This window comes from Panthera uncia, chromosome B4 (assembly GCF_023721935.1).
Source record: "Panthera uncia isolate 11264 chromosome B4, Puncia_PCG_1.0, whole genome shotgun sequence".
Classification (NCBI taxonomy): Eukaryota; Metazoa; Chordata; class Mammalia; order Carnivora; family Felidae; genus Panthera; species Panthera uncia.
In genome coordinates this window covers 96,614,507-96,638,398 of record NC_064809.1, presented here as the reverse complement: position 1 = coordinate 96,638,398, position 23,892 = coordinate 96,614,507, and the positions used below count along the sequence as shown (strand labels likewise).

The 23,892-nt window shown below is 35.9% G+C and overlaps 1 protein-coding gene across 2 annotated transcripts in view; it reads right to left on the bottom strand.

The window, feature by feature from the left end:
• GLIPR1L2 (GLIPR1 like 2) overlaps nucleotides 1-22,461 on the bottom strand; it is a 30,182-nt gene extending 7,721 nt beyond the window's left edge. Inside the window, exons 1-4 of one of the 2 annotated variants that reach the window (XM_049627452.1) lie at nucleotides 22,182-22,461; nucleotides 19,785-20,030; nucleotides 17,307-17,410; nucleotides 933-1,018 (exon numbers count right to left, since the gene is read on the bottom strand). In XM_049627452.1, the coding sequence (XP_049483409.1) occupies nucleotides 933-1,018; nucleotides 17,307-17,410; nucleotides 19,785-20,030; nucleotides 22,182-22,415 (670 nt within the window). In that variant the 5' untranslated portion in view covers nucleotides 22,416-22,461. The other variant, XM_049627453.1, reaches the window with a different exon arrangement.
• Nucleotides 22,462-23,892: the final 1,431 nt, after the last annotated feature.

Below are 23,892 nucleotides of genomic sequence, written 5' to 3'. Positions count from 1 at the left end.
ACGGCTCACTTTCTCCAAAGGGGCTCTAACTTTCTATTCAAGGCCATACCCCTATGCAGACACTGTCCTAACCCTGCGTAGGCTGTTTTCTCATATCCACTGCACTGTGTATGAATCCCTTGTCATTCTGCTTAGGCTCTAATATGTCACATCTTGTGACCCTCTGTGTGGATGCCTCCCTTGTTCTGACCTACCTAATGGTGTTAGAATTGAATTTTTTAGAAGGAGAAAGAAAAGGGGAAGAGGAAGAGCAAGACTTTGCATCTTGAGTCAAGTGAAATAAGGGCAAAAATGTTAGGGTGGATTCATCTCAGCTGTGGCATTATGATGAAATTGTCCATTAATTCCTTTATCACAAAATCACAATGTGTCCCTTAGTGTCTGAATTTATCCCTTAGTACATTCTTCTAAGCACCATATATTCCAGGGATAGTTATATTTTATATGCTCTCATGTTTGGAAAAACTGAATGAAAAATTTAACCAAACGTATTTTCTACTTTCATCTTTTGAATATTTGGGGGGGGGGCGACTAAAATAAAAGGCTATTAAACTACTTTACTTCTTTTCTTTTTATAAATATTTTAGAATATCCTATCCTTTAGAGCAGTCATTTTCAAACAGGCTACTATTTCAGGAATTAGCTGGGAAGTGTTTTCAGGGGAAAATTGTTCGTTCTCATTCTTTCTTTCAGACATTGTGGTATGTCTCCAAGGGCAAAAACAGGAGTAAGAGAGGGCAGAAATAGCTGTGAAGTCTAGAAAAATCTAAAGATGAACCTATTTCAACCCTCTTTTAATAATATAATAACACCCCTCTGGTCAAAAGAACAATATTAATGTGACAATGAAAAACTAGTGTTCAACACTTCATTTTTCTTATCATAGAATGTGTTATGGATTTTTTATGTTTAAGTTATTTTCTTTATCTTACTGCATAGAAAATCTGTGCATCTGTCATATCTGCTACATTGAGAACAAACTATTCCTGGTGTATAAGGCCTTCTCGACAGAGATCCTCTAGAAAAAAGCAGAAAACATTTAGTTAAAAAAAGTCTCAAATCTCATCATTTAAATAACATGGTTACCAATTTTCAGTTAGGTTATAAAAGTGATTTAACTAAGAAAATGGACTCTAGGAAGTACTGAAACTGGAAATTTCAGTAATCTTCTCCTTTTTTCCCCTAAGAAAATTGTCTCTGAATTCCCATGTCCTTGAAACAAAGTAGTATAATTTAAATGAGTTAGTTTTAATGTTGCTTTCATTTTAGTTTGTAGCAAAATTTTCCTTTCAAAATGATGTTATAGAATGTTTTATAATTAATTGCTTTCTGCTTGGTACAAATGTATTAAAAGTTCTATAGAAATGATATATTAAATTTCTGATGAGTTTGCAAAATTCTGAAATGCCTATTGTCCCAAAAACCCAGCTGCTTGGCTTACTTAGAGGTCTGCTTTAAAAATACATGAATATAGGGAGCTGTGGTAGCTCAATTGGTTAAGCATCCGGCTTCAGCTCAGGTCATGATCTCATGGTTTGTGAGTTAGAGTTCCGCATCAGGTGAGCTCCAGCCCTGCTTTGGGTGAACAGGAGCCCTGCTTCAGGTGAGTCCTACTTCACTCTCTCTTTCTTCCTCTCTCTCTCTGCCCTGGCTCACTTGCTTTCTCTCTTTCTCTCAATTAAAAAAAATGTAAATATATAAACAAGCAAATAAGTTAAAGTGGATTTAAAAAATTTGGTTTAACCCATTGTAAGGAACAGGGGGAAGAAGTGAGAAATTATTACATCAATTTCCTAGAGCTAGGTAAAAAAAGAGGCTCCAAAGTAGATACGAATTGGGAAGCTTATATGAAGGATTTAGGTTAAGAAAGAAGAAAGATAGGCAGGGAAATGATATTTTTTAGTGACCAGAGGGTCATTAATCCTGGTTATTTAAACAGGATTTTAAATTCTGTGTGTAGTTGGAAACTATAAAAACAAATGTTAGGCACATATGCCCCTGGTTTGGTCACTCTGGGCCATCTGGAAGAAGGGTGAAACCTAAGAAACACATATTCAAAAACCTGAATATCAAATTTCTGAGTCATATCTTATCAGAAGTTTTTGGTGATACCCAATAAGGTATATGATACCCATGAATGGCAAGCTTTCTAGTCCATCAAAGACATCCAGAGGTTTATAGTTATTTGCAGATCAGGTATCACTTCTCTAATGTCACTGTTCCACTATAAAACCATTTCAAGGAAGAGATGCATTTTGTTTGATCCTAGCAGAACACTAGCCTTTCAAAAATTCAAGAATTGATCTACTCACCTTTACCGACACCCTAGCCTACATTTCTTGCCCTAATCCCTTATCACTGAAATAGATGCCTCCAATACAAAAGCAGCACTTTTCCTGTCCTTAGACACAGGGACGGAGGACCCCTGCCCTTGAACCTATGCAAAATGCTACTCACTACAAAGACTGCCTTTAAAACCTGCAGCATAGGCCAATCACCCCATGATCATGTCTGATGACTATAGCCTAGAATAACTTTGGAAAGGCAAATAAATAAGTGAAATATATATAAATAAATGTATCAATCAATCAAAATAAATAAATTTACATCATGCTAGAATACAATGGGCCCTCTTTTTCAAAGATTTGAATTTCATATCACTATTTATATTATATGGCCAGAAATGCCAGACTAATACTCTCTCATGCCAATCTTCCTCTTGTTCTGAGTTTGTGAGAAGTCTAGCCTAAATCAAGTCTGAATCTATACAATTCCACAACTGCAACTGGAATTATTGGGCTGGATTAGGAGAAAACAACAGGTAAGTACCTATAACCAGCAATGTCCATTGAAATTTCACAGCTGTCCAAGCAGTACCTGAAGAAGCAGTCAAATTTCTCTATTTTTAGGTATTTGCTTTCTCTAAGTTAAGACTGAACAGTCCTCTGGGACATTTTTCAGACTGATATCTGACCATACCTTCATCTATAGGACCTGTGTCCAGGACTTAGGTAAGGACATGTTGCCTGGGTGGCCCAATGAGTAACTATACCCATGTCCAATCCTAAGTCCATTAGAAGACCATTATTCAAATTTTATTTTATTTATTTCATTTTATCTTTTTAAATCTTTATTTATTTATTTGAGAGAGAGAGAGCACGAACAGGGGAGGAACAGAGAGAGAGGGAGACACAGAATCTGAAGCAGGCTCCAGGCTCTGAGCTGTCAGCACAGAGCCTGATGCTGGGCTTGAACTCGCAACTGTGAGTTCATGACCTGAGCCAAAGTCAGACGCTTAACCAATTGAGCCACCCAGGCACCCCTCAAATTTTATAATAGATCTATATTGTTTCAAAATCAACGCAATTCTGGTGGTGACAGAAACTTTCAGGTGACTCAGCTTAATTATCTCTTTATTTTTTATTTTTTTAAATGTTTATTTATTTTTGAGAGAGAGAGAGAGAAACAAAGACAGAGAGTGAGCAAGGGAGGGACAGAGAGGGAGATACAGAATCCAAAGCAGGCTCCAGGCTCTGAGCTGTCAGCACAGAGCCCAACATAGGGCTTGAACTCATGGACCCCAAGACCATGACCTGAGCCAAAGTTGGACGCTTAACTGACTGAGCCATCCAGGTGCCCCTTAAGTGTACAACTCTTGATTTCAGCTCAGGTCATGATCTCACAGTTCATGGGATCGAGCCCTGCATTGGACTTGCACTAACAGTGTGGAGCCTGTTTAGGATTCTTTCTCTCCCTCTCTCTCTGCCCCTCCCCCACTTGCATGCACAGTCTCTCTCTTTCAAAATACATATAGAAACTTAAAAAAGAAAGAAACTTTTATTGCCTTCACTAGTCCTATATCTGCCACCACTTTGTTTATGAAGGAAGTAATCCAGCTCCATGGATTGACAATTTAGCAATTACAATTTGTAGGCAAATTTTTCTCTTCCAAGTTTTCCATGTACAAAACTCATCTTGCCTAAGGATTGTCCACAGAATGATGGCAGAGTACATCAAACAGGTGTTGACTTTTCCATCTCACACAGCCAAAATAACTAGACCACCTCCAATAACTCTTTTCACTTTCACTACCTCCACATATCATCGAGAAATACCACAACATTGGCTTCTGGTTCATACCTGGACATCTATACGTTTCCAAAGAAGACTTAAAGATCTATCCCAATTAGCTACAGAAAACTGAAATGTAGTAAGCAGCAAGGTAGGTTATCTTTTAGCAATCCTATCTGGCTCTCCTTCTGATACATCTCATATATCTGTCTTTGCTAAAACTCCATGACTATCTGGACTTATTTAAGGTCAAGAAAAGCATGAATCTTGTTGGGTATTTTTGCCTCAAATTATCCCTGTATGTGCAAAGCTACCTTACTTTATATTGCTTTCCGTAAGACTCAGTTGGTCACATCTCCTCCTTCGCTTCCACATCTTGCACCCATGGATCTAGGCACCAGAGTTAAATACCAACAAAGCTCTTTTGAGATGGATATTATTTAGCTGCACCATCCTCTAATCCTCCCCAAGATACCATCTTCCTTCTAATCATGCCTCCTTTTTAAAAAATGTTTATTTATTTTTGAGAGAGAGAAAGAGAGGGAGAGAGTGGGGGAGGGGCAGAGAGAGAGGGAGTCACAGAATCTGAAGCAGGGTCCAGACTCTGAGCTGTCAGCACAGAGCCCACGCAGGGCTTGAACTCACGAACGTCGAGATCATGACCTGAGCTGAAGTTTGAAGCTTAACCACCTGAGCCACCCAGGTAACCCTGATCATGCCTCCTTATTAATTTTGGCACCTGGGTCAGTCACTATCTACCTTTTCAGCCAAAATTGTCCTTGTCCTAGAATTTGGGACATAGATGATTACAATATGCTTATAGATAATTCATCCAATAACTTGGTCTGTTACTGAATGTTTTCACCATCTCAAAACTTCCCAATACTCCATAATTGTCACTTTTGTAGCCACACTCTGGATCTTGTTATCCCCTAAAGTTACTCCCACTTCTGAACTCACTAAGTAACACATTCCATTCCCTGACTGTAGCCTCCTATTCTTCCAGTTTGCTCACTCATTTACTCCTGCTACACTTCTCCATTAAGTTCACTGGTACTCCAAGTCTATTTACTCTATTTTCTCCCTATCTGTACTGTTGTCTCTTCTCCATACAGCTCAGGTCTAATTGCGTTGCATATTATTATCTGGCTAAAACTCTAAAACTCTCTTGCACTGTTTTCCTTTAGGTCTACCTGACAAAACCCCAGTGTTGGAAAAAATGACAGAATCTTACTGTCCACATGCTCTATGTCTGCTTCAGGGCTGGTGGGTACCGCTGGAGAAAAATCATCACACTAGGTAGAGAATCCTTCTGTTTCTCTACTCAGCTTCCTCCCTCATTTTCCATAATAACTATTTAAAACCTTCCCAACCCTCAAAATTCCAGCTTCATTGTCTCCCCCTTTATTCTTAGGACATGATCTGTCTGTCCTACTTCACAGTGAAACATAATAACTGTTAGCTTGGAACATAAGAAATTTTCCATCACTAAATATGACAAATATACCTATTCCCTTCTTCTTTCCTTTCTAATACAACTGAAGAACTGCCCGTCTTCCTTTCTAACGCCAGTCTCTTTAATACCATTCCATCTTCTCAGGAACTTGTATCTTTATATATACATATACATATACATACATATATGCAATATATATCACATTGATAAACACAAAAGAACCATTTCTGTGGAGCAGAAGAAACTGATGCCAGCTTGGAGTGAATTGAGGGCTGTTTTATTGTTATTATTTTGCTTTGTTTTCAAAGTGGGAAAGATGTGAGCCTATTTAAATATTGACATGAAAGATCATATTTCTAAAGAATTACATGTATTATGTTTATCAATGAACTTCTTTTTAATTTGATATTTTAAAGTCCTTACTTTAATTGATCTCTTAGAATTAGAAATTTTGGACTACTACTACTACCTTCTAAAAACATTCTTTCCCCCATGCCTCCTGTGATACCATACTCTTCTGTTTTTTCTCCTGCCTGTGTGCCACTCTTAGGTTCCCCCTCCCACTTTCTCTCTCTTTAACTGCCTTTAAATGTTGGTATGGCATTCTGGAGGGCCTCTTCTCTTCTCTATCCTCTCTCACCAGGCAATCGCATTTATGCCCATGATTTCAATTACTGTATGTACTTTGGCACTCCAAATATTTGCCTATGCCACGCCTCATGAGCTTCTGACCCATTTAACCACCTGCTTACTGAACATCTCAAAGTAGGTAATTCACAGCCAACTCAAATTCATTATATTCAAGATGGAATCCATCATCTTCCCTCCTTAAAAGTTCACTGTTCACCATTGCAGTTAATGGCAATATCAGTCATGCCTGAATGATAATTCTGAGAATCTTCCTTGACGATTTCCTCTCGTTACTTAATACAATGACCTAAAAACCCTTTCTAAAAATGTCTCAAATACTTCTCCCATCTCAGTCGATATATCCTTTGTTGATGTTAAAGTAAATATATAAGTAAAAGTAATACATGTATAATACTTGTAAGTATATGGTGGAAAGGAGGAAGAAGAAAAGGGCAACCTTAAGGGAGAAAATGTCTCCATCCTTCACTTTCCATATGTCTCCCCAAAGGTAACTTCTGTTTAACAGCTTCTTATGATTCCTATCAGAAATAAGGGTTTTTTTTCACAAAAATTCTCAGTACTTATATATTGTGATAGATTGCTGGCAATCTAAGTATCTCTTAAAATACTAAAATAACAGTATTTTAGCTTGGCACATTAATGGCTAGCCTCATTACATTTCCCAACTTCCCTTGCAGCTCAGATGTGGTCATGTGATCAATTTTATATTCAATGGAATGGAAATAGCAGTGATGTACATCACTTCCCATCTGTGCTTTAAGAGATGGTCATGCCACCAACATATTTCTTTTCCCTTACTCTGAGCTCGAGCTAGTCCTCATCTGTGACTTGGATTCAATTTGCAGACAAAGACTCTGCCCTCAGGGAATGGTGAAGAAACAAGATGGGAGCAACGCGTCTCTGAATGACTAGTAGAGCACAGCTACTCACCTAACTGAAATTTCCCACTTCTCTCTGACTAAATCACTCTAGTTTCTGATCATGCTAGCTACTGTAACAAAAAGACTCAATCTTATTATTGTTCTGCATCTTAATTTTTCATCTAACAAGTGAGATTGGTACATAAAGATACCAGTAGTTTCAGAGGCTACACAATAATGTAGAGTAAATTAATTGCTCAGTCTGCTATTACTGGAGTCATTAGTTGTCTTATTGTAGTTTAATGCTATTAAAACAGGCTAGAATGGGTATCCTTGTATATATAACTTGGCCAATTTTCATGAAGATATTAATAACCTAAAATTCTAATAAGGGGATTACAAGATCAAAAGGTAAGCATATTTTAAATTTTGTAATTTTGCCAAATCCAGAAAGATTGTACCAATTTACTGTCCCCTCACATGTTCAGAGTATCAGTTAAGCTTTTCTATCTTCTCAGATGGATGAGTGAAAAGTCATCACTCATTTTTGCTTTTACTTGAATTACTTCAATATAAGTGAGATTGAATACCTTTTTGTATGATTAATAACCATTTTTTTCCAGTAAATGACCTGTTCATATCTTCTGCACGTTGTTCTTCTGGGTTGTATCTCTTTTTTTTTTTTTGGTATGAATTCTTTGTAAATTAAGAAGATTAACTCTGCCATATATTACACAACTATATTTTCCCAGTATATTATTTTTTCTTTGGCTAGATCTATGGTATTTCTCTAGCCATAAATGAGTTTTAAATTTGTATATAATCAAATGTATGAATATTTTCTGGATTTTTATGCGCTGTTTGGTAAGGCCCCAGGCTGTTGACCAGGATCTCTCGGTTTTGGCTGGGCCCAAACTGCAGCTGTGTCTTCTCAGCACTGTGCAGCTTGTGCGATGTCTGTGCAGGCCATCAGTTTCCAAGCAACTGTTCCTACCTAATCTTCCCAGAATCTTGCCTTGAGATGTGTAGCTTAGGAATTGAAGGACCCAAAAGGAATTTTTATAGACCTTTGGGGTCCTTCTTTGCAGCCTCCTACTCTTTGGGATCCTAGTCCTAAATATGAGACATCTTAACATCAATAAACACTGGTATTTCCTTTGCCCAGAAAACAATACATCCTTTCCTTGGCTTCTGTTTCTCTGGCTGTGGTTTGGAGAATTCTCTCAGAGAGAAAGCCAAGGCAAATAGAGGCTTCACACTAAGTTCTTTTCTATTTGCAAAGATCATAGCCCTGCACTGGTTATTTTGTAATGCCTGAAGGCAATTATCTTATATGTTTTGTCTGGTCTTTAGAGTTATTTTAATCAGGAGACTAATTCTTACACTAGCTTACATAATTTCCAAAGGCAAAGTGGGCCAAATATTTAAAAGCTAAAAAGAGGGGCGCCTGGGTGGCTCAGTCGGTTAAGCGTCCGACTTCGGCTCAGGTCACGATCTTGCGGTCCGCGGGTTCGAGCCCCGCGTCGGGCTCTGGGCTGATGGCTCAGAGCCTGGAGCCTGCTTCAGATTCTGTGTTTCCCTCTCTCTCTGCCCCTCCCCCGTTCATGCTGTGTCTCTCTCTGTCTGAAAAATAAATAAACGTTAAAAAAAAAAATTAAAAAAAAAAAAGCTAAAAAGATAAAGTATTTCTAGAAGAAAATGTGGAATAATAATACTTTGGGAAGTTGTGTCTAAGTATGACTCACACCTCAAAACCCATGAAAAAAAAGTATTGAGACATTTTTTTCCAATCACAAAATAATTCTTTTTGGAAAAAATAAATTGCATTAAAAATAAAGTAAAAAATGAAATATCAAACTGGGAAAATATTTGGAAGTGACATTATATGAAAGAGCTAATTTTCTTGCTATTTAAACACTCTTACAATTGAAAACAAAAGTCCAAGAACTGAAGAAAAAAATAGTGAATGTATAGGAACAGCCAGGTCCCAGAAAATGACATCCAAATTTTCTGAAACTTACAAAAAGGATACCTAAACTCATGTAAAATAGTTGAAAATTAAAACATACTGAACTCATAGCAGTAAATAGCAAAATGTTTGAAAATATATTATGTTAGCAAGGGAACAGAAAAATAGTCACACTCATATGTTGATATAAAAAATTGTTTTAGGAACACAGTGTGACTATGATGAATAGATAATAATACCTATCCAAATTAAAAGTACATATCCTTATTGACCTAGTAATCCCATGACTATGAAATCATATTAGTATGATATTAACTCATGTGAGAACTACATGTCTACTTGCATAATTATTGCTTGAAATAAAGCTAATAGAGTAAATATCCACCAAATGGAGAGAGCATTGTTTAAATAAACTTTTGCACAACATTAAATAAAAACAAAAGCAAACAAACAAACAAAAACACTGTAAAAATATTTTTTAAAAAACCCTGGAAACTCCTTGTGTACTCAAATGAAAAGACTTCAAGTACATATCACTAAGTTAAAAAAAAAATTAAAGAATGCCACAGAAAGTGTAGTGTGCTTCAGTTTGAGTTACAGAAACACACACATGAAGATAGATGTACTTTTGTATATGCACAGAATATATCTTTTAGGATAAAATATTGGAGAGAGTAAATGGAAACAGAAATGGAAACATTACTTTCTCCTTGGTAGCTTTGAATTTTCTATCATGATTATGTATCAAGTATTGAACATATTTTATTAAAATGACCTAAAATTACAGTCCACAGAAAGCAATGATAAAGAGGCTATATCACAAAATACAAAGGTTAAGCAAAAATTCTAATCAGAAGAAAATATATAACTGTAAATATCTTCAATATTAACAGGATTAAAGATAAAGGAATGTGTATACCTTAACAAAAATAGCAACATATAACAGCCTCTACTCCTAAAAAACACTCAGAAGATTGAATATCTCAAAATAAAATAGAAAACAACAGAATCATAAAGAATGAATAAATATGAAATCTTTTCTTGCAAAAGATCAATGAAATAGATTAACCCTCATGAGCTCTATTGAGCAAGAAAGGAAGAAAAATATTCACTATTAAGATTTCTCTACATTTACTTTTCTTATAATTCTCTCCTCCTGCTTTTTTCCATATAGAACTTGCTCTTTAATTCCTCCCCCTTCCTTCATATATCCTAATATATTCTACCACTTTCTTTTAATTGGTGGCTTTCTTTAGCTTATAAAAATTCAACCAAAGTTATAAAAAAACAGCTTTCATCCAACTTTACACACTGACCCTATTTTTCTTCTCTTTACTGCCAAACATCTATATAAGAATAGTGTTCTAAATTGGCATTATTTTTCAAACTGCAAGTCATAAACCATTAATAGTTCATAAAATCAAATTTAGTGCTTTACAGACAATATTTTAAAATATGAAATAATTTTACTTAACTGTGAATAAAATATTATAACTTTTTTATCATAAATAGTAAAGATAGATATTGTTCTATAGAGCTCTTCTTTCAGTGATGTACTGTATTTCATAATTCTAATATACACATATTTTCATATTTTAACATCTCTGCAATTGAGATCCATGTTAACATTTATGGTGTCTCAAAATTACATCCAGGCCCTGAATATGATATGGCTGTCACTGAACATTTGTGAACTTATCTTAGCTCTTCATATACTCATCACTTCAAATGGTTATATGCATTGTTTGCACTTAATGTATTTAACCTGCTATTCAAAATGTCTAAAATGATTACAGTATGTATATCATTGAATCATAAATTATGATGTGTGTAGAAAAGCATAGAAAAAGGACCACCTCATACATAATACATAATAAAAAGAGACTGATGAGAAAGTAACTCTAAATGCTTTTTTTCTTAAATGCCAGGACAGTTCTAGTTTCTTTCTTACCTCACTAGATTCTCTTTAAACTCCTTTGACAATTCCTTTTCCTGAAGTTGAAATACTGTAATGATATAAGACTTAGTCTTCAAGTCTCTTCCGTTCTATTTTCCATACTTACTTTCTCACAAGGTGATCTCAATGTAAAACCGACTCATTTCTGCCCCGACTCAAAACGGATCTCATGCAAAAACCGAAAATTCTGCAGTTCTTACTACTTAGAAACCTATCTTAGACCTTCATCTGACTAACTCCTTCTCATGATTCATTTACATTTCCCACATTCATTTGTTTGTGTTCTGTGTCTGAAACAGAACACTTGATCTTCCTTCCCTCAAGGTCTACTCATTGGAGAGGCTTCCCTATCTGATTTAATGGCATCACCATTCATCCAGCTGCTCAGACTGAAGGCATAGATAGCATCCTTGATTATTCTATTTTGTTCACCCCTAAAGTTAAATCAATCAGCAGGTATTATTAGCTCCAAATTCAAAATATATACTCATCTGAACTTTCCTCACCATTTCCATGTGATGGTAGGCAGAATTAATGGCACGGAAGTATAGGTGTTGGCAGTGGTAAAAGAGAGCTTTCCTCTGGGGCACTGGTTCATGTACTTCATCCTGTGGCTCTGCCACCCTCTAGAACAACTGAATCTTCTACCAGAGCAGATGACAGAAGTTCAAGAGTGGGAAGGATCATGTAGGAAAAATTTAAAGGCTAAGTCTGAAAGTGGCCAGAGCTCAGTCATGTGGTCCCACCAAATTTCTAGGGAGGCTGGGAAAAATATATTCTAGCTGTTTATGAAATAAAGAAAATGGCATGACCTGCCTGACTCTATTTCCTTACCTATTAAATAAGGAAAATTTTCTGCACTGAATACTTTTGGACACTGTCATTTACCTCTTGTAGCATTAGATTCAAGTCATTTTCCTCAAGCCCAGATCTCTAACCTCCCCTATTGACCTCTTTCCCCCTCTAATATACATCATCTATGCACCAAAGCTGACTGCTTCTAAATCTGTATTCAGGCTAATTGTTTCTATGATTTCATACCTATTTTTACAACTCCTTTCTATTTAAAATATAAATATGTGCATGTATTTGGCTAATGTTGCTCCCCTCCCCCCCCTTTTACATATTCCCTTCCCAACAGAGAATAAGTGTTTTTAGGATAAACACCATGTAAGAAATATGGAATTCTCTTGCCTAAGTCAGTGTTTGGTGCATCTACTACAAATGTATGTTTAATTAAATAAGAGATGCTGCAGTCACCTACAGATGCAACATGTCCAAAAATAAACAAATCCTTTTTCTCCACACTACATCTTTTCCTAGACTAGTTAATAAAATTACCTATCACTTAAGCTTAAATTATCAGTGTCATCTTTGTACCCTCTAATATCTGAGTTCAAGGCTAATCTAATTAATATTTTAAAGTTTTTACTTTGTTTTATTTTATTTAGAAATATTTATATGAGTCTTATCTTTGAAACTGAAGAATAATTACTAGAAAATGGTATGTGTAAATATTGTTTCAGCTCACTTTTTCTAATACCTTATGAGTTTTTTTTTTTAAGTTTATTTATTTATTCTGAGAGAGAGACAGTACAAGTTGGGAGGGGCAGAGAGAGAAACACACAGAATGCAAAGCAGGCTCCAGGCTCTGAGCTGTCAGCATAGAGCCCCATGTGGAGCTTGAACTCATGAGCCATGAAATCATGACCTGAGCTGAAGTTGGATGCTCAACCTACTGAACAACCCAGGTGCCCCAAGAGTCAGAGGCTTAACTGGCTGAGCCACCCAAGCACCCCTATATGAGTATTTTTATAGATTAGGAACATTTTATTTTATTTTTTGGTGATTATATACATTCCAGTTATTCTTCTCTGTTCTTTAGGAGCACCAATATATAGATTTATCTGCCCTATATATTTCCTTTCTTTTTTAATATATATTTTGACTTTTATTCTTCATCTTTGTGTTCTGAGAGAACATTTCAAGGTTGTCATTGATTTATATTTTCTCTATGGCCAAATCTGTTTTATTCTTCCATTCTGTATTAGTTTCTTGTGACTACGTTAACAGATTAGTATAAACTGGGTGTTTAAAACAACAGAAATTTATTCTCATAGTTCTGGAGGCCTGAAGTCCAAAACCAAGGTGTTGGCAGGACTGCGCTCCCTCCAAAGGTTCATGGGGAGATTTCCTTGACTCTTCCAGCGTCTGATGGCTCCAGAAGTTCCTTGGTTTATGGATATGTCACTCGAACCTCTTCTTCATGATCCCTTTGCTTTTTCTCCTTCCATGTATCTAGTGCTGAATCTGGCTTTCCCTCTCTCTTACGTGAATAATGTGATTGCATTTAGGGCCACTTGAATATTCTAGGATAAGCTCCTCCTTTCAAGATTCTTATCTTGATCACATCTTTTGCCAGATAAGACAATACTCACTCTGGCCATGTAAGTTAATAGTGACAATTCTGTGAATTAGGACCTGGATCTACCTTTTGGGGATCCACCATTCAGCCCACTATATGTTTCAATTTTCAGTTCGGCTCTCTTATATTCATTTTTACTCAGTATTTCCTAATACTATGATGGATTGATTTTTCTACCAACTATTCTTAAGAAAGACAGCTATGACTGCCTATTTTGAGTACATATCAAATAAAACTTGAACTGAGTTTACTAATATATGTTCTAACCTAGATCCTTCACAGGGCAAACTTGCCAATATTTGTATCAACAGAAAAATGGTTGGTAGAAATTTCATGACAAAGAAGCCTACCAGCCAGTGAGTGGAAAGAAGAGTAATCCTACCATGTAGCTTCATCTTACCACTGGAGTTATGGAATACCCCTGCATTGACCACTGTTATTAAGGTCCCCAAATACCTTCATCTTGTCAAATGAAACTGTCATCTTTCCTTCCTCATGCTTTTCATTTTTTCAGAGGCATCTCATACAGTTAACCACTTTGGTCATATTGACTCCTGTTCTTCACTTGGCTTCCAAGTACGCTTACCAGCACTGTTTTGGTTTCCCACTTATCTTGTTAGCCTCTCTTCATTCTACTTCACTATCTCCTTTGCCTAAAGTTGAAATACTGCAGTGCTCTAGGAGTTCATCCTTAAATTAAGTTTCCATACTCACTCTCTCATAAGGTGATCTCATTCAAGACTGTAACTTATTTCTACCTCAGGGCCTTTATACCAGTAGTTGCCTCTACTTGAATTCTATCCCAGTCCTTCATAGAACTTTTTACTTCTCATGATTCATTTCATTTCCCACATTTGTATTTCTACCTAATACGTCCAAACATAAAACACATTTCCTGTTCTTGCCTATCTGAGTTAATGGCATCATTATTCATCCAGCTGTTCAAACTAAAGACACAGGTATCATTTTAGATTATTGTATCCCATTTATCCCTAAAGTCAAATCCATCAACTGGTATTATTAGTTCCGCCTTCATAATATATCCAGAAACTGACCTTTCCTCTCAATTTCCATGCTATGGTAGGTAAAATTCTAAGATGGACCACGAGACCCCTTACCATTGGTGTACAAGCCTTGCATAATTCCCAGGACAGTGAATATGATAAACTTTACTTCCATTATTAATAATTTATGTTATATGGCACAATTGACCTTAAAATAGGAAAATTATCCAGGTGTGCCTGACTCAATCATTTGGGCACTTTAAAAGCAGAGAGTGTTCTTTGGCTGGTCACAGAAGAAAAGTCAGAGATTTGAACAATGGGAAGGTTTTGCTGACTTGAAGATGGTGGGAGCTTTGTGTTAAGAAATGTGGGCAGCCTCTAGAAGCTGAGAGCAACCTCTGGCTGAAAGCCAGGAAGTAAATGGGGTCCAAGTCCTACAACCACATTGAACTGAATTCTGCTAACAACTGGAATGTGCTTGAAGTAGATTCTTCCCTAGAGCTTTAGAGATAAGAACTCAGCCAAGTTCTTGATTTTGGTCTTTGAGACCCTGAGCAGAGAATCCAGCCACACTGTGCGTGAACTTACAGTCTATAGAACTGTTTGATAAAAAATGGGTGCTGTTTTAAGTCACTACATTTGTACTAATTTATTATGCAACAATAGAAAATCAATGTACATGCTAAAACCCTAATACCATAGTCTAGAGGCACCTGACTACCTCAGTCAATAGAGTGTGCGCCTAAGCCCCACACTGGGTGTAGAACTTACTTAAAAAGAAAAGAACCAATCATAGTCTATAGCCTGTCATATAGAAACAATCTTTTTTTTTTTAATGTTTATTTTTGAGAGAGAAAGCACAAGTGGGGGAGGGGCGGAGAGAGAAGGGGACAGAGGACCCGAAGCAGGCTCCGTGCTTGCTTGAACTCACAAACTGTGAGATCATGACCTGAGCTGAAGTTGGACACTTAACGGACTGAACCACCCAGGCACCTGCTTTCCTCTTTGAACTCATATTTCCCTATACTCAATGCTTAACACAACAGCAAGGATAATTTTTTAAGTGTTCTTTTCAAAACATAGATAAGATAATGTCACTCACGTGCTTAAGACTTTCCAATGGCTTAGCCATTACTTAGAATAAATTCCAAAATCTTTAACATGGCTTATGGTATACTATTTGGTATAGCTGTCACCTAACTTTCTACCTCAACTCCTACTTCTAAGCAGTTATTCATTTCTGAAACATGCTAAATCTTTCCCAGCTCAGAGACTCTGTGCATGCTCTTACTTCTATCTGAAATATTCTTTAGTCATCTTTAGACCAAATGCTACTTTCTCTTGCAACTACCCTATCTGTATTCCATACTGGTTATTCCCTATCTGCTTATCTTGCTTTATGTTTTATGGCATATTTTATTATCTAATTAAATATTATCTATTTATGTGTTTACTTATTTATTGTTTGTCTTCCTTCCAAGGCTAAAAACTAAATATGGTCAGCCTTTTTTGGTCTTGTTGGTAGATAGATCAGAGCCTTGTACAGAGTTGCTGAGCGCATAAATGAAGACTAGTGCCCCAAAGGAATCTCTTTCTTCCCTCACGTCAGTACCCAATTCTCTGAATTTTCAATACCAATGAGTAGTTAACTAACCAAAGGCTTAGCCATTGGAAAGTCTTAAGCACGTGAGTGACATTATCTTATCTATGTTTTGAAAAGTTAACCAAAGGAATCTCTTTCTTCCCTCACGTCAGTACCCAATTCTCTGAATTTTCAATACCAATGAGTAGTTAACTTTCAAAAGTTTCTCCATGTAATAGACATCATCCTAATGCTTTCAGTCTGTAGAAATGAAAGGGAGCCTAAAAGGTTTTGTAACGACTCTACATCCTGAACTTGTTTTGCATGACTGTGTTCAAAGTCAGTAAAACTCCTCTCAGGAAGGGACTTTCTGAATCTAATTTGATTTATATCATACTTCTGTTATTTTCCCTATCCAGAGGAATACAATCAGTAATCAGTAATCAATGTTTGTTTGTTTTGTTTTGTTTTTCTTTTTGGTTTAGTCCCAGAGCATTTTATTTGGCAGAAATTCTTTCTTAATCCTAGCTTATAGCTAATTTTACTGTTTTCTTGACCTATTGATTAGGATATTTTCTCAGTTAGATATTTTAATAATACTACTTATAGTATCATCTTGACCTATAAGAAAATTTCAGAATTTCCAACAAAGCTCTCCAGAGATGAAGGCTATTTCTGAAGGTAGTTATTTCTTGTCTTAGGAAGGTATTCAAGTGTGGGATAAATAATGACATGGTAAGTCAGTGGAAAGAATTCAAGTTTCATATGGATAGATTTACTAGGAGACTTTTAAAGTACTCTTGCATCTTTGAGATATTATGATTTTTTTATATGAAGGAGACTAGCCTCAAATAATAATACAACTTGCAAAGGATGGTCAATTAAAAGTGTCTTTCAGTTACAAAACTGATGCACTCCTGAAACAACTCTTACAATATACATTTATTGTATACACAATCTAAATTATACACAATCTAGATTTATACACATCTAACCTTATTTTCCTTTGACTTTTATTACAAATATGGGAATAAACTATTTTGGAAAATAATTTAAATCCTATGCTCATTAGACTAGATATTGTGAAATAATACTAACGTTAAATTTTTTTAGTAAGTAATACTTGGCTAATTTATACATTAAATCGATATGCCCAAATATTACTTATTTCATTACAGAATTGAAAATATTTCAATATAAATCTTCAATATCTTATATTTAATTATTTTACAGTTTACAAAGACATTTAGAAGAATATATTGAAAGTTAGGAAAACCTAACCTTGAAAAATTACCAGTTTAATATTCTTTTTAAAATTTAAAGTAACTTACCCTGGCGCATAGTTGCAAATGAAAACTGCTGCATATCTGATATTTTCAACTCTTGCACACTTAGTAACAGCACAACCAACTTTGTAAGATGTGTTCCAAACAAGCTAAAATAAAGATTTCAAAGAAAACAAAATTTGATTCTAAACATTTACTCTGCCACATTATAAACAATAATATATTCAATTTACAAAGAACCTTTAACCAAGCATTTTAAGGAATATGAACTATTCTTCATTTGGATGCAGGTAGAAATTTTTTTTTAATTTAAATCCAAGTTAGTTAACATACAACGTAATAATGATTTCAGGAATAGAATTTAGTGATTCATCACTTACATATAACACCCAGTGCTCATCCCAACAAGTGCCCTCCTTAATGCCCATCACCCATTTAGCCCATCCCCCACCCATTATCCCCCTAGCAACCCTCAGTTTGTTCTCTATATTTGAGTCTCTGATGGTTTGCCTCCCTCTCTGTTTTTATCTTATTTTTGCTTCCCTTCCCCTATGTTCATCTGTTTTGTTTCTTAAATTCCACATATGAGGGAAATCATATGATATTTATCTTTCACTGACTGATTTATTTTGCTTATCATAATATACTCTAATTCCATCCATGTTGTTGCAAATGGCAAAATTTCATTCTTTTTAATCACCGAGTAATATTCCATTGTATGTATATGCCATATCTTCTTTAGCCATTCATCAGTCAATGGACATTTGGGCTTTTTCCATACTTTGGCTATTGTTGATAGTTGGGATGCAGGTAGAGAATTATCACAGATTTAGGGAAGCATTTCCCAAACTGCACTTGGAGAAACCTTTAATAGGTTCTACCACTGTAAACTTAGGATAAAGAGTTTGAGAAACACTGATCCAGAATGGTTTAGAGTCAAAGGAAGGCACACATGCTGAATCAATTTTCAAACTCCTGTTGAATCTGAGAGTTCTAGGTTATGGCAGATAGGAAGAGGGAAAAGGAGGAGAAAACGTTTTGGAAGACTGGAAGTTGTGCATAGAAAGGAAAAAAAAACAAACATCAAGATTAAAGAAGGAAAGGAAAAGCTATACAAAAGTAGAGAGTAACTGAATGCAGTCAGCATTTCTCTATTCTTTTGTTGAGGAAATTCCATTATGAAATAAGATAGAGTCTGGGCCTGCAATTTAAAACAAATGAATAAAAGAGCAGGTTTCTATAAAAGGAAAAAAAGGTCTTGAATTGGAATGACAATATGAGAACGATTAAAGATGTTCCAGAAATTCTCTGTATGACTTTAGTATTTCTAATACTTCCACACAACTTCCACATAACAAGAAAGTGTTTGGTCTCGTTAACCTCTGTGGAAGAAACAGTTTCTGGTTTCCTTTCCTTTTTATCCCCAGTCTTAGTGGGTTTAAAAGTGTGATTCTTAAAGAAATAGTGATACATTAAAAGAATAGAGAATAGAATGTCTGCACCATTTGAAATGGAGTTAAGTAGGTAAGATACAAGAAACAAAAATGTCTATGATACCAGAAATAAAGAGTAAAATATAACAGAGAAGTAGATCATGGAGTAGACATGATTAATTTACTGGGATTATTAAAATCATATTAAGGAGTCTGGCTTTGATATGAGTAAGACAATGGAGAACCACTATAACTTTCTAGAAGAAGAAAGAACAGTCAAACATCTTTTAAAACATGATTCATTTGATGGAACATAAAGACATGAGTTCAACATGTCTTAAAGTCATAAGATTTTAAGTTCTGCATAAAACATGACATCAGATTTTACTGATTAAAAAATAATAATCTCTTAAATCAGCTTGGAAGTTCATCTAATAATTTCTTGATTCCTGGTACAAATATTTATAGAAGACCAAAATAATGTTATATTGTTGTCGTGTTGAAACATCTTGTCCATGACATGTGGATAAGACAAGGTCTCTGTACTTAGTGTAGCATCATATATAAAAAGATGATTATAAATAATGTGATATGCAAAATAATAAGTGTAGAGGAAATAACAAGTAGTTTAGTATTCTTGGAGCATAAAATGTAAATGTGGATTGTTAGACAGGAGACAGGAAAATAATGCTATTAATTTGTACTTAACATGCTTTAATCAATCAGTTATACAGCAGTATGTATACTGATCTGTGCAAAATAATCAAGTCTTTTACTTATGTTTATAGGCAATAATTTAAAAATAATTTTTATTTCCTGTTTCATCCTTTTCCAGTACGTATTGCTTTTAGAAAAGTACCTTTCATTTTTGGGTATGGAGATGAGATTTACCACATTTAAAGAAATGTTTTAACTGTATGGTTCATGTAATAGATGGAATTATAGACATTTTGAAGATCTAGGAATGATTAGAATTTCGATTCTATTAGAAGTAACTTACCATTTGGGTTAATTTATAAAATTAAAAATAATAAAAACTTAGTGGTAAAGCAATTAAGGAGTCTATTGAATTAATATAAAAATTAGATACCTGTTTATAATTAGAACAGTCACTAGAGCAACTGTCATTTTCAATATGGTACCTTTTCTTCTCTTCATACCAACTTCTGATAGCAATACTTGCGGTAAATTCATTTTCGGGGCCAATCCACATATTTTCACCAATACCATTAAATTTAGGATGGGCCATGTTTAGTTCTTCTAAATGAGGATTATGCTCACGCAAACATTTTTTCCCCCATGCTCTAGCAGTCCGTGACAAAGCTACATCCCAAGTCTGAAAAAAAAATGCAAAAATCAAAGAAAACAAAATAATAATGAGCATTTTTTGTTGTTGTTGTTCTCTAAATTATTTTCCTAGAGTTCTCATATTAGATTTAAGGATACAATACTAACTTTGTGCTTATGGGTCTGGTTTGTGGAATTTCTATGGGGGAAAATGCTTTTGAGTTAATCATAAATGAAATAACTATTTCTTGAGGGAAAGGACTACCCATATATTTGTAATTAAAAAATCAGATTTTAAGATGATGCAAATGGTTATAATACTCTTACATGTAGTCTATTCAGAATATATACTTTTAATCTCATTCCTTTTATGCATAGTAATACAATAATTTAAAATATTTATCTAAGAACTATTTATTGAATACTGAGTATATGCAAACTATTGTAATGTGAGAAATAAAATACAAAGTCTGGCATAAATTTTCTCTTCTATATTTTATAGATAAGATTTTAACACATAGTGGTACTTGGTAAATATTATAAAAGAGGCAAATGTAAAGTTTTATGGATAGTCCCAGAAATGTAAGAAAATATCACAAGATACTGTTTCCTGGCTAGCCCTGGAAATATGCAGAAATGTGTAATTTTATCATTATTTAGAGACTCATTAAATTCAGCGGTTGATTAAGGACAAGAACAAAAACAGCACCCATAGATATATCAGCATAATAGTTGTAAAATCAAAATGCTTTGTACACATGTTATAGTATATCTGAAAATAAACATTTCTGAAAACTAATACTAAGATTTCCTTAGAGTTTTCTTAATTTCATAGATTATACATAAATATAGAAAATATAGAAAATAAATCATGCCTTTAGAATACTTCCCACCCCCAACATTCCTCCCCAAAGGTAACAGTTGTTAAAAAAATTGCTTATGCATACATTTCTCTATGTCTATATACATACACGTACAAACATATTCAAATATAAGATACAAGTGTGGATGTTTCAGGTAGGTATTGTGCGATTTTCTTTCTTTGCACTATTGTAATCATACTATACACAATATAACTGGCCTGAAACTTGGCAGTTTTCTTTTAGATTTTTCCATTTTAGCACAGTTTGATCCACCTGTTTTACAAACTCTACATTCTATTCTGTAGTATGGATAGCATATAATAAATGTTACCATTCCACTATTAATGGCCCTTTAGTTTTCCATTTGCAAACAATGCTCCAAGGACTATCCTCCTCCTGTCTTATTTTGCATACTGTTTACACATCACAAGCTTACTACATACCAGTCACTATTCTAAATGTGTTTTAAGTATTATTTCACTTAATTTTCACAATAATTCCACGAGTGATGTATTATTATTACTGTCTCTAATTCACAAAAGAAGTAAAACAAAAGAAAAAAAATTAAGTAGTTGACTTACAGCTACTTATTGCCAGTAAATTGTGGAGTCTGGATTTGAATCCAGTAAGTCTAACTCTCAACTTGAAGTTTGTAAGCATTTCGGTCATTGCTTCCCATGACCGTGTGCAAATAAGTTATAACACATTGCTGGTATTTACTTAATTTGGCGCAGTCCTTTAGAATAGCAATTGGTATATATCATATAAATAAAAATATCATATCCTTCATCTATTTATCCCCTTTCTCGAATTTGTCTAAGGAACTAACCCAGAAGGAAGAAAAGACTTATGTCTAGAGAAACAGTCCTTGTGATATCATTTATAATATATGTTGGAAGCTCCTAATTGCCTGGTCAAAGAATATTTACCCAATAAATTTTGCAGCCATTTCTAATGACAATCACGAAGACGGGAGGCAAGAGAAGCAGTTGATGAGATGTAAAATAGAAATAGGAGAGGTAAAGAAGCAAGAATAACATTGTTCAGGGAAGGCAAAATTAGGGCCAGGACTAGGACGAGGTGACTGAGACATCCCCTTAGGTGAGTGCCTCTACAGATCCCAGCTCCCTGCAAAATCTTGGTAATAACTGTGTGTCACACAGTGGTTTCTATTTCTTGAGTGTAATCACTTCAAGCGTATTTTAAACCCACAGTGACGTGCAGTTCCCCGCCATCCGTAAGCCTCAGTGAAGCAGTGGCCCGGGTTTCCGAGGCCGAGCAGTGGCGTCGTGACAAGGAGGTTGTGGGCGGTTCGGACAACCGCCTTAGAGCCTCACCATGAAGCGCAAGTTAGACCCTCCGGGGGAGACGTTGCCCCGGAGCTCATTGTGGAGGTTCACGTACTCATTGATAAAATGTACTTCCTCTTCGTGAGGCAAAAGTTTCGTGTTCACACCGGAATCCGGCAGCAGTACCCAGAGTTCACACAGCCACAGCTTCAAAAGAACCCCTCCTATCCGAGGAAGCGATTGGGCGGACCGCTCGGGCGCTAAGGTCCTAGGGGCGTCCATTGTCCGCCCGCCGCAGACAGGCCAGTGCGCACGCGCCGGCCCGCCCGGGTGACCAGCCAGTCTACGTGAGCGCGAGGGCAGGCGGGTCCGCCTCTCTTGGGAGCCGGGGGAGAAACGGGGACGGAAGAGGTGCGGGGTGGAGAAGCTCGTCAGAGCTGTCTGCTGAACTAACCGAAGAGGCTTGAGTTAAATGAATGCAGGCTTTTCAGGAAACTGATGTGGCTGAATATTATCCAGAGTTGATTTCTGACACCAGATGATGTGTCATCGTTTATTAATGAGCCGTCTGCATACCGACTGGCAATTGCTGAATAATGAACACGTCGGAGGAACCTTCTAATTATGCAAGGGGAAATGAGCTTTCGTCTGTGATACAGATGAAAATGCAGTTAATCTTTTTCTTCCATTCTTGTCTGTGGAGTTGGAAGTGTAGTGCAGGACGCGCCCTTTATTTTCCTCCTGGACAAAAGTATTTCCTCTTTAAGGTGGACTTCCTCATTGAGATTTTCTCTCCGTGTTTTTGTTTTTTTTCTTTTCAAAAATTTATTTTGGGAGAGTGAGAGTGCTCGTGGGGTAGGGGCTCTTACAGAGAGGGGAGAGAGAGAGAGAATCCCAAGCCATCAATGTGCAGTCAGCAGGGAGCCCCATGGGGCTTGAACTCACAAATGGACATCATGACCTGAGCAGAACTGGAGTCAGGCGCTTAACCCACCGAGCCACCCAAGTGCCCCCCTCTCTCTGTGTTTTAATAATCTTTTGTGAGAACCACAAATTATATGGAAAAGTGGAAAGCTCAGCTTTTAGGGCGTAGACTAGGAATCATCAAATTCTCATAAGGTTAAAGTACTTTCATTTCTACTCACTCGCACTGTATTGACAGCTTGGAATATCAGTATTCATCATCTCTGGCAAATTGTCTTGTTCACAGTAGTAGGTAAGAACTCATTTCTTGTTTTCATTTCTTTCTTTCAGACAGAATGGTTAGTGTCTTAGCAGATTTTGGCCGTGTCCCTTCACCTCCAAACATTTTGCTCAAGAAAATTTGCTTTGAAGAATGTAAGTTCTAGGCACCTAATAAAAGCACGTGTTTGTTTTGGGGTACACATTTGCATGTAACATATGGTGTTCAATAGCATCAAAGGGTGATATTTGAAATCGCCCACATGGGATAGAATTTTGCCACAAAGAAAGCATTTGACTGTTTGGTGAAAAAATATCTAAAAAAAGTGTGCTTTAAAAAATTATGATGTACACAATTGAAAGCAGCAGACCTCACAAGATGGTTTCATTCATGCCATTATGCTTTTAATAAATATTTAGTACCAGGCAATGTGTTAAATAGTTGAAAAAGACCCAGACTCTGCTTCCAAATAGCCTGCAGTTTAAGAGAACTAGCAAAGTGGTAACTCTTATATCATGTGATAAAAACAAAACCAAAATGCTAATGCAGCATGTATGGGACAACTAACACCCTTTT